This window comes from Priapulus caudatus, unplaced genomic scaffold, assembly GCF_000485595.1.
Source record: "Priapulus caudatus unplaced genomic scaffold, Priapulus_caudatus-5.0.1 Scaffold177, whole genome shotgun sequence".
Taxonomy (NCBI): domain Eukaryota; kingdom Metazoa; phylum Priapulida; class Priapulimorpha; order Priapulimorphida; family Priapulidae; genus Priapulus; species Priapulus caudatus.
The window spans coordinates 208,003-224,796 of record NW_014577238.1 but is presented as its reverse complement, the minus strand read 5'-3'; the positions used below and the strand labels follow the sequence as shown (position 1 = coordinate 224,796).

The 16,794-nt window shown below is 42.2% G+C and overlaps 1 protein-coding gene across 8 annotated transcripts in view; it reads right to left on the bottom strand.

Annotated features, from left to right (window-relative positions):
• LOC106806749 (scaffold attachment factor B2-like) overlaps positions 1–16,794 on the bottom strand; it is an 82,755-nt gene that overhangs the window by 6,634 nt on the left and 59,327 nt on the right. For 2 of the 8 annotated variants that reach the window (XM_014808799.1, XM_014808801.1), the window contains exons 2-16: positions 15,321–15,506; positions 15,006–15,111; positions 14,666–14,745; positions 14,413–14,502; positions 14,169–14,199; positions 12,100–12,670; positions 11,133–11,200; positions 10,694–10,812; positions 9,869–10,018; positions 9,560–9,692; positions 9,028–9,123; positions 8,494–8,669; positions 7,827–7,990; positions 7,556–7,705; positions 5,819–5,884 (exon numbers count right to left, since the gene is read on the bottom strand). In XM_014808799.1, coding sequence (XP_014664285.1) covers positions 5,819–5,884; positions 7,556–7,705; positions 7,827–7,990; positions 8,494–8,669; positions 9,028–9,123; positions 9,560–9,692; positions 9,869–10,018; positions 10,694–10,812; positions 11,133–11,200; positions 12,100–12,670; positions 14,169–14,199; positions 14,413–14,502; positions 14,666–14,745; positions 15,006–15,111; positions 15,321–15,464 — 2,144 coding nt within the window. In that variant the 5' untranslated portion in view covers positions 15,465–15,506. Of the gene's footprint in view, positions 1–5,818; positions 5,885–7,555; positions 7,706–7,826; positions 7,991–8,493; positions 8,670–9,027; positions 9,124–9,559; positions 9,693–9,868; positions 10,019–10,693; positions 10,813–11,132; positions 11,201–12,099; positions 12,671–14,168; positions 14,200–14,412; positions 14,503–14,665; positions 14,746–15,005; positions 15,112–15,320; positions 15,512–16,794 lie in introns of all 8 variants that reach the window. The other 6 variants (XM_014808800.1, XM_014808798.1, XM_014808802.1 and 3 more) reach the window with 5 other exon arrangements.

The following is a 16,794-nucleotide window of genomic DNA, read 5'->3' as shown; positions in this document are numbered from 1 at the left end:
TAATAAGACAGTGAATAGCTTCTATACCTTGCGATTTACTTAAACTAGCCACACATCAAGTGCCCAAGTTTTGCATTGTCTATCACAGGGTTAGGTTCAAGGAAGAGATGGATGTCCAGATGAGACCTACTGTCATTTCGTAAAGTGGGGGAGCCCCCTTTAAAATCGAGCAGGGTGTGTTGAAGCACCCGTTGTTTCTTCATTCGACCGAAGAAACTGTCATTCAACAGCACGTGTGGGAAAAAACTCCGTTAAAGCGACACTACTCGACCGTTTCTGACGTTTCCATCATACCATTCTTATCGCGCGGAGAATTCCCATGTCACTTCCTGATGTCTATGGCCCTAGAAATGCTATCTGCTATTGCGCCGTGTGGTCATTTACGGACTGCTACTACTCCCCGCATTAAATATTACTCTGAAATCGTTTGATATTCGTGTTTTTTGGAACGTCATAAATTAAAATAGAAATCGTACGCCATTGATGTTACTTTCCCTACTGCCCTCCTCGCGGCCATCTGGTATTATATAATTCCCCCCGCCCCGCGTTCTATTGCTCCCCGCTGGCTTCGGCACGTCTCAGTGTCGGGCTGGCGCGTAAATACGCGTGTACGGGGGGGGGGGTGCATACATGGTGATAGCTCTGCGCGGTTATAAATACAGCGTATATATCCAACACGATAAGGCTCACGTATATTATACAACCAAGATATATAATAAACCTCCGCGAACAGCCGCATTCTTCAGTTTTCTGTTCGTCGCTGGGCGCATACTTATGGGGTATAGGGGTTATGGTTAGGGCAAGGGTTTAGGTAGGTTCAGAGTTCGAATTACGGTTAGGGTTAAGTTCTGGTTAGCAGCTATTAAAGCAGGAATATTTAATTCTTTACATTTTTAACTGTTTACATTTACTCAATTGACACTTCCCATTTCTTGCGCCGCCAGTCAAAACAAGACCCGGTCCCAAATCACGCTGCACGCTCTGCGGCTAATACCATACACACACTCAGGTCACACTCACACAATGTCTTGCACATACTAACCACGCACACAACCACCACATTAATTATGATTAGAATAGGCCAGCACCCCCATATGCGTAACTGGGCTGCCCCATGTTTTGCCTGTACACACGCGAGCATTCAGGGTTCAATACAGTTGCTATATCAGGGTGCTGAATACAGCAACTTGACCTTAGAAAATAAATATTTAAGGACGTAAACCTCTGGTCAACAAACATTGCCTTGAAATTGAACTGTGCACTGTAGCCTCACATCCACATAGCCAAAGCAGTTTCAGTCCTTTGTGTAACAGTCCCAACAAATCCATTTAATACCCTCCTCTTAGGCAAAAGGTTATCACTCACTTAACTCGCATGCAGCATAAGTACATTTCATGGTCCTTTCAATAAACCATAAAATGCTAAAGCGACTGCTGAACTACAGAAAATGTTCAAATCGCTCCGTCAGACGCATGTCCTCAGAAAAAGTGAAAATCTGCCCTGTCACTATCATGACTTGGCCCTGTGACCTCCAATGTGCGGGCACAGCGAGGCTTTCTACGGACAGAATACACCGACTATCACGAGCCTAGTCGAGCCGTTTAATTTGACTGCAATTCTGGCATTTCCTTCCCTATGCCTTAACTTAAGGAGGAATGTATCCCTCCTTCTTGTACACGCTCTTAGCCTTTGACCCCCAGCTTCGACATCCAACCTCGTTTCAGATTACCCCCACCAATCCTCCCGACCTTTCGAATCTACGTCGACTTTAGATTTGTGCCGCAACTGCTGACGGATCGGCATGGACGCACGGACGACAATGCGACTAACAAGCTGCATCTGACTATGCAGATGAGAATCAACCTAAAACTACGCTGTCTGTACAATACTTAGTACCGGATACGACAACGACCCACCATCTGCCACTATGACTATAGTGTCTGGTTCTGCAGGCCCTAGAACATAAGGCTACAGACCAATAAGGCCTAGTCATATCATACAGACTTCAACCCTAATCTTTTACGAGGTTACAGCACAAGCCTCCATGATATCGTACGATGTGGTTGCTTCAACATAAACACCTCACAAAAGGAAGCAAACATGAATATGGAATATTGCCATGACAAGGAAGTAGAGCCGAAGTCGGTCACATATCGGAATACACTTAGTTGATACGTCATAAACATCACCGGAGGAAAGTAACTCAACAATTGTGTCAAAAAAAATTATAATATTATACATACATAACAGTACTCCTGCACCACCCCATCTATGAACATCAGTTAAATAATTATGATTTTCCGTAACAACTAGGGCATTTGTCAGTAACACCTTTTTTGTCAAGTCTTCATATCATTTATAAAATAACATATATTAGCAAAAGAGTCATATTGCAGTTCCACACATACACACAATGCGTGCCGCTCACTACACACACACACTGAAACTCTTAACTTACCATAAACCAACATGACAGAGCGCATAATACAACAGGCATCAATTTACCATTTGTCATGCGTACCGTAGCATTTTTACAGAGCTAATTGAGTCTAAATCTACAGACCACATAGTCATTTACATGATAATATTTATTTACCAAAACTGCGGTTTATTCTCTTTTTTTGCATAAAAATAATAAATGTCAGATATTCTGCTGTCCGTAATTGTTTTCGAGGTCTGCCTGTACAGCCCGTATATTTTGCACTCGCGTCCTCAACAAATTATCGCGCAATACGTAACAGTTCAGGTCTGCATAGATATTATGAGCTAGACCTTATTTTTTTTTTTGTTTTTAAACAACCAAAAAAATTTTTTTTTTTTTATAAGAAATTTTATTTGTTTTTTTTTTTTTTTTTTTTTTTTTTTTTTACTGAATACAACTCTGTGGCCTGCAAACCTCTTCAGTTCTTGCTTTCTTTTCAATACTTGCATTATTGCATAACTAAAACATTTTTAGACTCATCTGACATATTCAGGATGCAGCTTTAGAATCGCACGATCGTGCCGCGGGGTCCGTGCCGTCCCGTTGCGTGCGTCCGTGGCCGTCGGGGCCCGTCAACAGATTGGGCACAAATCTAACCCTGCTCCGACGTACGGTCACGATATTCGCACATCGGGTGGACTCATCAAAACGAATTTGGATTCTCGAAGCTGGGGGTCAAAAGCTCAAAGTCAACAGCGTTAAAAAGAAGGGAACATTTACTCTTAACTTAAGGTATAAGGAGAAATGCCAAGAATGCGGGCAACAAATCTAAACGGCTCGACCTAGGCTCTGAATAGTCCGTGTATAAGCAATCATGGTAGGAAAAGCACATCAACTGCCGAAATTGGAGTCACATGCAAAGTCAATGGCACGTATGGCAGATTTTATACATTTTCTGAGACACTGTCTACGGAGCGATGAAAACTTTTGTTTCAGCGGGACTCGAGCATCATTTATGCTTATTGAAAGACCAATGAAATGTCCTCTCGCTGACTATGCGAAATAGTGTCGGATAAGGCCTATGACCCTCCACGAGAGGGTTAAACCATGATTTGTTTACCTGTCTGTTAGGAAACGAATTTACTGCCGTGTTTTCTCGTATAAACTATCACATGCTGATTACAGTCTACAAGATGCACACGTGAAATTTCAAAAGCTAAAATTTGTTGAAGAAATGTTAGCCTCCGTTAAAATCCTAATAATTTCTATGTGGCATCTCGTACTGTCAGTATTTTACATTAACGTAGGCACTGGCATGGCCACGCCCAGTGCAATGTGTGTGCTGTAGTTTTTGCCTCGTTAACTAGTTACAGTGCCAGCTCTCTATTGCAACGTCCCTGTTAGGCTTGCCTAGTAAAGATATGCTACCTATTCTTGTCTGCAAATAGTTGTTGGCGTTACTAATGTACATGGAGCTCCATCTTTCCATCTGAAGACACTTAAACGTACGTGCCGTATCATGTAGAGGGTTGGGATTGCTGGACTATGAGAAAGCGGCAGCAAAACTCTTTCGGGGAATTGACGAAAAAGCTACAATCGGGAATGACACACGAGTGTGCCGGCAGGGAAAAATATACGTGTGAATTTCATTAAGATTTTCCATGGATTACCGTTCTATAATCCTACGGGTTGTTGGTCCTACGGGTCTACGTAGGCACGCCCGCAGGCACACCCGCACACACGCGCGCACGCATGCAGGCACGCACGCGCGCAGGCACACGCGCAAGCACGCGCGCAGGCACGCACGCACGCGCACACATGCAAGCACGCCCGCAGGCACACCGGCACACACAGGCACACACGCACGCACGCACGCACGTGCGAAGGCACACACGCAAGCACGCCCGCAGGCACACCGGCACGCACACACGCACGCGCGCAAGCACGCGCACGGGCACACACGTATATACGCGCGGGCAGCGGCGTGCGCTTGATTGAATGCAATACAGTACAGTACACACATTCATGCTTAAATGGTAAACACTTGACAGTCACACCGTACCATGAATTCTACCGCGCCGTGGAACTGGCTGCCGCTAGCGGCAGATGCCTAGGCATCGCAGCGCAGCAATGCCGAGCGAGAGTGGCAAGGCGCGGGTCCGACCTGGACAATCGATTTCCAGGGCGACTTTTTCTTTTGGGGTCGCCCCCCGATATCATGCTTTCGGGCGCTCTTTTTGGCATTTCGGGGGCGAAATCGCCTGCTACCCCCGTGTATTTTTCCCCCTGCGTATTATAGACTGACGGACCAAAAATAATTTTTTTTACCCCGATCACAGTGAAATTCATAGTTTGATACAAACTGGTCGTAGTGGTGCAAAGGAATAGAAATTCGTATAAAATACGGATAAATCGTAGTGGTTCGCATCTCTGCTCACATGTACGTAAGTATACACAGACGTGCACGTGTGCACTCAGCCACCATTGGCATGCACAATAAATATATGAAATGCAATATAAAAGGGATTAGTAATATATTATATAAAATAATTCTAGACAGCAATGGCACACAAAAACGGAATTTAATGTTAGTAAAGCATATAAGCAATATCACAATATATGACACAGCACGTGGTTACGAATACCATTATTTCAATCAGTATGTCATCATCTCCTTTTTATCGCGGACAGCTTAAGCAGAAATGCAGGACTTACAACAAATAACAGAATTGTGACAATAGGATTTCAGGATGAAGACAACAAGAGGAAACATGAGGATACGTACCTTTTGTGTGAGGAGGAATCAGTGGAGAGGAGTGGCTGACGTTTGGTATGAAATTGGATTACTCTGTGAAGACAAATTAACTAGTAATAAAGGACAAGCAGGGACAGGGTGTGAGGTTTAGGCCATATGGATGTCTATGTTAGCATCTATGCAAGGGCAGATGTAACACTAACTACTCAATCATTTCGTAGTAGAGCAACAATTCTTGTTAGTTTACACATCACATTTTGTAATCAAACATTTCTATCATTCACAATAATTTATTTCACTTATAAAAGTGAGGTCACGGCTGACGCTATAAATAGGTTTCAATAAAGTTTGTTCCCATCATCACAACTTATAACAACTGATGGCCACCAACTGCTAAGACTAGTGCAGTGAATCAGGTGCCAGTACAAAATGTTTACAGCATTTAATGTATGTCGTAGTTGTGAAAAATCTCATTGTCTAGAGAATCGATCTCATTTCGAGTTTACCACACTTGCTATTGCATCTTACACCATGTGCTATCACTAAAATCTCTCTCACACATCACTTCTTGAAACCTCTTCGTGCAAATATAAAAATGTGTGTGCGTGAGTCGGTAACGAGTGCAGCTGGCTGGCACCTACCTTCCACCTACTGGGCTGGAATCGAATGGACGCGACCCATTCATTGGCTTGTAAGGGCCTTGTCGTCTGCGAAGGGAGCAGAATGGGGTAGGAAACGAAGATGGCAAACACGGAAACATGAATTAACTGCGAACTTGGGCCAACACTGACAATTGCAAACAAGGAATAGCAAATTCACAGGTGTGGTTGCATTAAAGTACACATTAGAATGCAAACAATGAAGAGTGAGCAGCAGACGACCTATTAAGTCAAGCATCATTCATGCTATCAGAGAACAAGTGCCGCATAGCGACAGCGCTCATCTAACGTCTACTGCGGTGACCCTTGTGGTGGAGTGTTGGGATTCTAGTAAACCCTGTTAGTCCCAAATGTGTTCACATACACGCCGAAACAGTGGAATGCACAGGGATGGTATCAGGAACCTTCTCAAAAGGAATGTTGCGTTGGGATCGTATAGAAAGTTGCCACGGAGATGGCCGTACGTTTAAGTGTCTTCAGATTAAAGATGGAAGCTCCCATCATACGTAGTAGCACTGTAGCAACAACTATCTGCAAGACAGAATAGGTAAGCACTCATCCATTTACCTACGCAAGCCTACAGGCTGCGCAATAGAGAGCTGCCACCTGTAAGCCAATTAAGGCAAAAATCCACAGTACTACAACACATGCACTGGCAGTAGCCACTGGCAGTGGCATACGTTACATGTAACATACTGACACTACAGAATGCCATAATAAATTATACGATTTAAGGAGCATACAACCTTCTTTAACCAAAATTTAGCTTTTTGAAATTTCATGTGACATTGTAGCCTCATTACATCCAGGCATGTATAGATTCTACTAGCAAACCGCGGGCAGTCAAATTTTTCTACAGACAGTCAACAATCATGTTTAACCTCCTCTTGAGGGTGCAAAAGGTTATCGTGACACTTACTCTTCGCATGTCAGCAGAAAGTAGATTTCCATGGTCCTTTCAAAATAATGGCCATAAAAATGCTAGGTCACGCTGAAACAAAAAAGTTTTTCAATCGCTCCGTCAGACCAGTCCTCAGAAAATGTCTAAAATCTGCCCTGTGCCCATTGACCTTTGACCTGTGACCTCCAATTTCGCAGCAGTGATGGCTTTTCCTACCGTGATGCTAACACCAACTATCACGAGCCTAGGTCGAGCCGTGTTAGATTTGTGCGCCAAATTCTGCATTTCCTCCCTATACCTTAAGTTAAGGATGAATGTTCCCCCTTCTTTTACACCTCTTGACCTTTGACCTTTGACCCCCAGCTTCGACAGCCCAACTCGTTTTGACGATCCCCCCCAATGTGCCGAATATCGTGACCGTACGTCGAGCGGTTAAGATTTGTGCCCAACTGTTGACGGACGGACGGACGGACGGACGACCGGACGGACGGACGATCAAGCGATTCTACAAGCTGCATCTGACTATGTCAGATGAGCTAAAAACTAAACAATAACGAGCACTTGTACTGTCAATCATTATAATTATAGAATCATCGCAGGAGATGAGTTATGGGATGATCATCAAGGATGAAACATCAAGGTATCAACACATTGAAGTCTAATATGCTAAATAAAATGCAATCTGTCCATACCTGCCATGTCATGAATCATGAATGGAAGGTTCTAGTTAGTTGGATTAGGGCGAGTCTAACCGTGGTATTGTAAGATGAAGCAGAGGAGGAGAACGAGGGAGTTTGATGATGTGTGTGTGACAGTACCTGAAATTATCCATGCGTCGCTGGTCTGCTTCTCTCTGGCTCTCCCTCTCAAGCCGCTCTCTCTCCCGACGTTCTCTCTCAAGACGAATGCGCTCTCTCTCAAGTCGCTCAGCCTCTGCTTTCTCTCTTTCTAGCCTCTCCCTCTCAAACCTGTAGCAGAAACCAACATCACAGTAAACAATGTGAGAGCTACACACTTCACAAGTTTGCACACACTAACTTCACCAACTGCTAAGTTCAAGTGTCACTGGTACGCAGATAGCGTAGTTACCTGAGTCTGTCTCTTTCTTCGTGTAGACGTCGGGCTTCCTCTCTATTCCTTCTCTCAATATCGAGGAGTCTCCTTCTCTCCTTCTCTGCCTCAAATTCTGCACATCTCTCCCTCTGCCTCTGCATTCTCTCTCGATCTCGTTCTCTCTCTCGCTGCCGTTGCTCCTGTTAACATGAGCGCAAAACAGCATTTGTGATCAAACTAGGAAATTGTTTTTCTACTACTAACATATCTCAACGATGAACTGGTTTCTTGAGATATATGGAACAATAAATGCCAATGCAGAGAATACCATTGGATATTTATATTATATATTGGATATTATTATTGGATTTATATTTATAGGCATTAAAGAATGCACAAAAATTCAGGGCACAACCTTCTGGGATTTAGCTTGGTGTCATCTCACCTTTTAATATAGAACAAAACAGCAAGTGACAAAGTAGTTTGTGATGAGGAGAAACTCGTAAAGTCACTGCTGTATCGAATGGACCCAAATATTCCTGTGACTAAATGCACCTGAACGAACTCCGCAACTAAAGCATCTCTCTGTAACACAAACCATTAGGAAATTTTGCCGTTTTATATTGCTTGCGTGCAGCAGTTTATTTAGCCAAGAGATGACGGTTTGAAGGGTTGTTAAATGTTGCATAGCTAATATTCCTACCTGTATTTTCTTAAGAGTGAGTACCTTTCGGCGATCTCGTTCCTCTCTTGCCTTGCGCTCTGCTTCCTTTTCCTCTGCACTCTTGTTGACATCCTCTGGGTTTTTGTCTTTCTCTTCGCCTGATGTTTTGTCATTCTCAGACTTGGAACTGTCCTTGTTTTTGTCCTCTGTGCCAGCTATATAATAATTGGTTTCCTTATTAGCATCAACATTGCAAGAAATATGACTACAGATTCTATTTATACATACATACATTTTGTAGACGTCTGTGCATGGGTGCGTGCACGCGTGCTTGTGTGTGTGTGTATGCGTGCTTGTGTGTGTGTGTGTATGCGTGATTGTGTGTGGGTGTGTGTGAGCACTTGTGTGCACGCGTGCGCATATAGACAAATTTGTTAGTTTTCAATGCTTGGTAAACAAATACGATCAAATGACAAATAGTTCATGAAAGTACCAGAAAGCAATTCGTGGAAATTTTCAGCATTTTGGCATTGCACGCCAACCCAACTTGGGTATTTTTTTTTAAATTCTCACGTTCTATCTTTACATCTTTCTTTTCTATTTTCACTTGTTTCTTCTCATCTCTCTTCTCAGGAGTTTTCTTGTTGTTATCGTTTTCCTTCTTCACCTCTGGAGAATGCATACATGTCATCAGATTCAGTACTCCCTACTTATGATAAGCTACCTGTAACACACTTGTTAGCAACAAATCGTGAGTGTTGGTAGGTGTTGCTTCATCAAATTGCAACATTTAATGCCAAAAATGTTGAATGATGTTGGGAACAAATGTTGGAGCATATGTCGTAAGCTTTAGGGGGTCGTTCACGATTCTCAAAGTTATCACAAGTGTGAGAACCACATCTTGAAAGTAGAGGATCAACATCCATTATATGCTTTTAGAAAAAGAAATGATGATTCAAACATTCCCAGCAAATCTGAAAAATCGCCATTTAATTTTGTACAATTTTGGAGGGATGGGGAGGGTCATATAAAAATGCTCAGTTTATATGCTTGTGATAAGGTAAGTAATTGTGAATGACCACTTAAGACACATGGGTTAACTTACCAACGTTCTTCACTTCAGATCCTTTCTTTTCCACAGCCACGTCTTTTTTGTCGACTGGCTTCTTAACATGAATGGTGCTTATCGTCTTGCCAAGCACTGCCTTCTTACCAGGAGGTGCAGGATCGTTCTTCGCCTGAAAATTCAGATTGACATTAGACCGACAGTTTTTAGTTTAGGTATTTCTTTCCTTGAACACAAGCACGTTGCCATGAAAGTTACCATAAGACACCCAAACCTTTTCTACATACCACACGATATACCTGCACTAGCTCTCTTCAGCATATTCTCATTAAAGCATGGATGACTCACGCGCTCTACGCTGATCATGCGACCATGCAGCTCTGTCCTGTGTAGATGCTGTATGCACTTGGTTGCCTCTTCGTGGGTGGCCATTGTGACGAAACCATAGCAACGTGCACCAGGTGTGCGAGCGCTCGTTACCACCTTAGCACCGATCACCTGGAGAATGATTAAGGTGTAAGCATTGACCAGTGTGAGTGCAATCTTATAATTGTTAAAGTGTAACATTTAAGAATAAAGACAACCAGTGTGACTACATGGAAGGTGTTCATATGGGTAGTTTTGCTGCATATTTTGGGTATTAATGTTTAAGATGTTAAACAGTTTGACCTTATATTACATTTTATGATATCTAGGTTGTTACTCATTTTCTAATACTGACTCCTGAAAACCGTTTAGCCCTGCTATTTGATGTCATAAAGTCACTAGACAGCTACCGTTGGTACACAAGCCAAAATGAAGCTAACGTAATCGTAATCATGAACACACATAGTGGCAGTTCATGAAGTAAACCCTTTCTCACATCATTACCTCCGCGCAACGGAGGTCATGTAATCGGTCTCGTGTGTGTGTTCGTGTGTGTGTTCGTTACCTCCGCGCAACGGAGGTCATGTAATCGGTCTCGTGTGTGTGTTCGTGTGTGTGTGTAGCGTTGGCGTGATCGATTCAGCAGCAGCTCGCCCTAGGGCGTCCAGTCAGCAGCAGCCAGCAGCGAGCCAGCTGTTATACACATACATGTTACACGCTCGCGGAGGTATGCACTCTCCGTGAGTGCCCTCTGTCTAGTTATATATATAATGATGTGAGAAGGGGTTAGTAACAGATGGGACATACCTTGCCATGCTTGCTGAAGACAGCCTTCAGGTCTGTAGCTCGTGTGGAGGAAGACAGACCACTCACCCACAGGTTTCTACCTGATGACAGGCTACTGCTAGCAACACTGTGTTTGTGATCTGTTACACAACAAATAACCATTGTAACAGGTTTTCATGGCTAAAAACCGATTTAAATAGCTCAAGTCGAGGAAAAAATGTGCACGACAATACTTTTACAGCTCTCTACTACTTACTAAGAATGCAGGCTTGTACTAGGCATATATCCAGGGTTTAAGCTGTAGTTCGCTAATTCGTCATAATAATGTCATCATATATTTGCCAAAAACAAGCTAAAGCTAAGTAGGCCCTTTAGGCTGAACTCTACCCACTAGCGACCGCCACAAACTAAATCGTCTAACACGCACGCACACTAGATTTTGCATCCTATTCCGACTTACCCGTTTCGTCTTTTGCAGCTGGCTTCGTTTCCTTAGCAACAGCCGGTTTGCTGTCTTTGGTAGGTGTGCTGGAAAGTTTTTCATACAAGCAGCTATTAGATGAGAATCATTCAATGGCGATGACCACAATTTAATACCCGGAATCAGTATGCAAATCACGAGGGACATAAACAACGTGAAAATTCACGCCAGTTCTAAATGGCTCTAAATCATGTTCTGTGGATGCTAAGTACACGCGCACGGTCGCTCGTTAGAGCCTTGATAACGGCAATCGATTCAGCATCAGTACCATCGCAGATGCATTAGTTATAATTCACTTCGTCTGCTCTTTTTCGTTTGCGGTGAGCAACACGTCGAAGCAAATAGGAAACATCTACGGATAGATGGTTCATCTCAGCATCTGTGGAGTCTAGCCACGACTCCAGCCTGTAGGGTGCCGCCCAACCGCTGCTACCGAGCACCTCTTTTATCGTGTGGGGGCAAACAATCGTCATTTTTACATCCTACTATTGTAATGTGGCTAGCACACTTTTCTTCTTCTCCATCGCTTGGGTTGCACACACGTGAATGCCAATTGATACTAACCAACTACAGTAGATAGAAACAAACTGCTGCTTGCTTTGTTTTCAAGGCAGTTAGACAGGTGAGAGATCATTAAATTCATTTAGCAATAATGAGGAAAATGTTAACAATCTAGTATATATGTAGATGAACTGGAGCAATGCACTGCAGCAAGCACTGAGTATGCCTGAAAGTAATATAGCTAAGTATATGTGACAGGTTTAAAATTATATTTATAGATGGTAGCGCGCAAGGGCAAGGAAAAGCAACCTGGATGAAAAATCCTCCCTTGCCTCTTCACAACCCAACCCCTCCCCCCACTGGTCAGGTGTATACCTTGACACAAGCAATTTGGGGATTGAACAGAAGCTTGTGATGAGTCGCTATTAAAGGGATGGAGACAAACCTCTTTCTTTTCTCTTCCACTTCACTTTTTGCTGCTTCTTTTACACCTTCGTCATCTTTCTTTTCCTCTGCAGCTTCGGCAACAGAAGCTGGCTGGTCAGACGGACACTCCTCTTTCTGCCCAGCATCGGAAGAGTCCTCAGCCTGCTTAGGCTGCTCATCTGCCTCCTCCTCCTCCTTCTCCTTCTGCTCGGCTGCAGGCTTCTCCTCAGCAACCTCCTCCATCTTCTCCACCTCAGTGGTGAGGAGGTCGGTGTCGAGTTCATCACTCTCCGTAACGTGTACATCCAGGGAGGCATCCTCGTTGCCCTCAGGTTTGTTGTCGTCCTGTTTGTCGGAGAGGGTGTCTTCGACCGCTGCTTCTGCTTCTCCATCTCCATCGGCAGTAATTGTTATGTCCTCCTCTTCCACCATCTCTTCCTCCTGCTCCTTCTCAGACTTGGGTTCTTCTTCTGCCTCCTTCATCTCCTCCTCCTCCTCCTCCTCCTCCTCCTCCTCCTCCTTTTCCTGCTCCTGCTGCTGTTGCTCAACTGGTTCAGTTTCTGCATCTGTAGAAACTTGGGCTGGCAACTCTAGAAATTCAACATTAGCATAACAGTATGTATATAATCGTAGGCTTGAATGGATCAATTCCTGTGAGGACATTCCAAACCAACAGTCTTCTATTCACTGCTGTATTACCGAACAAATTACAACAACAGAATTGTTAGACACATTAGCAAACAAATAAACCACTTAACTATAAGACACAAATATTGCTACACTTGTGCGTGCGTGTGCGTGCATGTATGTGCATGTGTGCATGTGGGTGTGTGCGCATCAGTGTGTCTGTCTGAAAATATCATATGTGATATGTGGTCAATTCAAGCACCGAGGAAAACCTGTTTCAAAACCACAACGTCTGTTACAGAATTCATGCAATGGTTGCTAAATCAAATACAATGAAAAAGGTTTAATAAGATTTCCAGGCTGTCTTGCTCCAGCTTTGATTGGTGAAGATGATCAGTTCATCTAGCCACTGAATCTGCTAGCTTGACTGTGGTCCACGTTCTTGGTCCATTCAAAGACAGCATCATGCCTTTATCCAATCTTATACGCTACGATGAGTATCAGAGGAACATCTCTGTACTACACTTACCATCAAACATACAGTCCAAAATGCCAAGAAAATGTGAAATCAACAACCACATGCTGCATTAATGCCGGTTCATTAATGCCAATCATAATTAAAAGTCAAACTGATTCTTATCTTAATCGCTGCCGAAAACCAATTATTCGCGAACGTAGTACATGTGTCTTCCAAGCACTCTATCCAGTCAGGTCTCTAGAAAACACTATCCACACATCTGCTGCCGTAAGGTCGGTTAATCACTCGTACAACAACAGCACATTGCTGGCGTCGTAACTTGCACGTTGGGGCAACGATACGACTCATTCTTAGATGTAGCCGCTGATCTCTTCTATATATATTGTTCACAACCTTCCCGAACCTCTGCTTTCATGATGAGACCGTGACGTATCAGCATTGATATCACGAGAGAGTCAACTAGTCAACGTATCAGTCACTGCATTTCACATTCTCCTAGCAGAGACAACAAATAGCAACACCCTTCAACCATAACAGACGTGGTCAGCGCCAACTCAAACGCAGGGCAACTCAGGCAAGGCGCTGCAGCTGAACCACAAACAGGTTATAGTTGTGAAGAACCAATGTGCTACAGCATGTAAATATTTTTTTTGAAATCACAATCGCTACGTGCAATTCACATTTCTTCCCATGTTAGAGCATGGCTGCATCAACCAAGCTGACTATGACTATGATGAACAACAAAGCAACAGTCAGCTCTATGCTCACACACTATAGCAAATAGGAAAAATGCTCAGCCACAATTAATGAAACCAAACCAGCGCTCTCACGATGACATGATGCCGACATTCTGTGCCTCGATAATGAAACAGGTTTACCCAGGAGGGAACGCCAGTTACGTATATGTTTGCATGCAAGACATAATTCTTGGTTTAACTCCTGAACACCCCCCCCCAATGGCTTAACTAAATAAATGAGGTTACCTTGTTTCTCCAATGCTTCTTTCATTGCATCCTACATTAAACAAATGGAAATTTTCAGTTAGCTGAATATCATATTTGGCATACAAACACAGTATATGCAACCTGGAATAATTTGGATTTCGTGTTATTTCCATGTTATCGTAATTTTATTGTTTTTGTTTATTATTATTGAATTTTCCTTCTGTTATTTAGCCAACTTTTGTATATTACTTTAAACAGAGCATGTAAACAACACTTCACCTACCAGTTCATTTAAATCCTCTTCATTGAGTAACTTGTCTTCTTCCTCGACTGTGAGATTGATAGCATCCTCAACTATCGCTAAAGCCTCCATCTGAAGTTTCGAAATGTCACGTATGAACAACATGGTATGTCAGTGTGAAGCACATAGAAGGTAACAAATAAGACCATAGATTTAACTTGGATAAATAGTCATTCATAATTAAAAATAAATAATAATAATTAATTAATTAAATAGTTAATTTCAGTTTCCTTACAGGCTCATCTTCCTCTTGTTCTTCTGTGTTCTCAACTTCAGCTTCTTCCTCTTCATCTTCCTCCTTTGCCAGCATGACTCCTTAAAAATGGACCGGCAGATATACTCTGAATGTGTAGCTATTTTACTATGAAATATTGCAATATGTCAATAATTTGCCATTTTATATTTGACCTGTTGTTTGCACATTCTTTGCCAATCATATCCTACTGAAATATGTCCTTTTCTTACAAAATATATCATGAAGAATAAATGGCATAGACGATCCACTACATAGCTCTCATTCCATTGATTTAAACACAGTCCTGAAGAGATGTAAATTATATTCAATATATGCATACTTGTAGACTTTTTGCTGCTCAATGGTCCAGGTTTTGAAATTGGCGAAGCAGAAACTGTCACTTCGAAAAAATAATCATCACTATCTATCCCATCATCTTCTAAAGCCTATAAACAAAAAGTATAAGTTAATCAATGTCTTAATTGCATTAAATAATAACAAGAAGGTATGTATTATCTAGTGCCACGTATCAGCTTTCCACTTGGTTAGAAAGATAGGTCCGCACTATACTACCAATGCAGTTTCTTATAAGTAGGTTACACACTTTTCAAATTAAATAATGACAATTTACTAAACCATGATCGTTGTTACTTACCTGCTGCAAACGCTGAACTAAGACATTCTTCACGCCTGCCTTATCGAGGCCACGTCCATCAAGTTCACTTCTCAGCTCCTTCACTAACAAATCTTGGAGTTTCTTTTTAGATCGTCCGGGAGTTCCATCATTCACAGATGCCATTTTTGCTATCTGGTGCAAGTCAGGTGCCTAACACGTTTGATTCTGTGCTGATAAAAATTAGGTATTAGCTGTGTGTAATTATTAGGTACATCGCGATAACTGAAATACTATTGTCGAAGATATTGCAGTAATGGAAAAAACTATTGCGATACTATTGATGCATTACAAAATTTCATATATTGTGATATTGTTATACAATTTTTGCATGTGCATACGTTTTGGTTCACATTAATACTAGAATGATACCCTGTCGTTCCACTCACACACTCGAACATAACAAGTGAGCCAACTAGAGTGGACAGGGCATAATCAGCCGGGGAAACGTTTTTATCTACAACAATGACGAAAGTGTTGGGAATAATTTTCAGGTATATGTACATGCAAAAACATATTTTTAGCATAAATGAACTAATCTAGTGATTTACTGTTTCAACTATCGAAAACCATCATTACTTCAGTGAGCTATCGGCAACAGTTACCAAAGTTTTACTTTGACATTGATGCATTGATATCGAGTCAAACACTATTATAATTCATCAATAGTTTGATGCATCGCTACACTTCCTAAGAGCTGCCAACATGCCACATGCAGGGCTGCCAACATTGAGTTAGAGTTGAGAGTGAGATAATGTGAGGGAGTGGAGCGACAGAGCAAGGGGAGGGTGTGGGAGCTTTTGCATTTTTCATCTTGAAATTGTACATTCTGGTGCATACTTAAAAGTGAGTTTTTAAACATAAACATGTATTGTAATGCAATACACTGTAGTTCTGCTTTTAGGCTACTAGACTACTATATAGCGGAATGGAACCGGAACGAGCAGGCTTATGACAGGTGTTTTAGCCAATCAGGTTAGTTCCTCCAGCTTCTTTCTTGTTCCATGACGCTGTCTGTTGTTACATGGTGGAGTGGGCAAATGAGGCTCTAGAAATCTTCAAGGAGTATGACATAAGTATGTCACTTATGACTATTGGTTCACAACATAAAAAAGAATGGAAAAAATATGTGAAGGAGGCTATTTTAAAAACAGTAATTATGAGAGAGAAAGTAAAATAATTAATGCTAACTTGTAGACAGAATTTCCTTATCTACAGGGATTCCCTAGACATTCCAAAGAGAGAATGCAGTCCTTGTGAAATACAATTGCCAAAAAGGACCCAAGAAGATACGGCCCAAGGATAGAGAACATGGGTCCCAATAAAACTAAAATGTGCGGCCTAACCCTAACCTAACATAACCCTAACCTATTGCTATAATATTATATTTATATTGATGTATTGTAAATGAATTGTTTTATTGGGACCCATGTTTCTCTATCCTTGTACCGAAGAG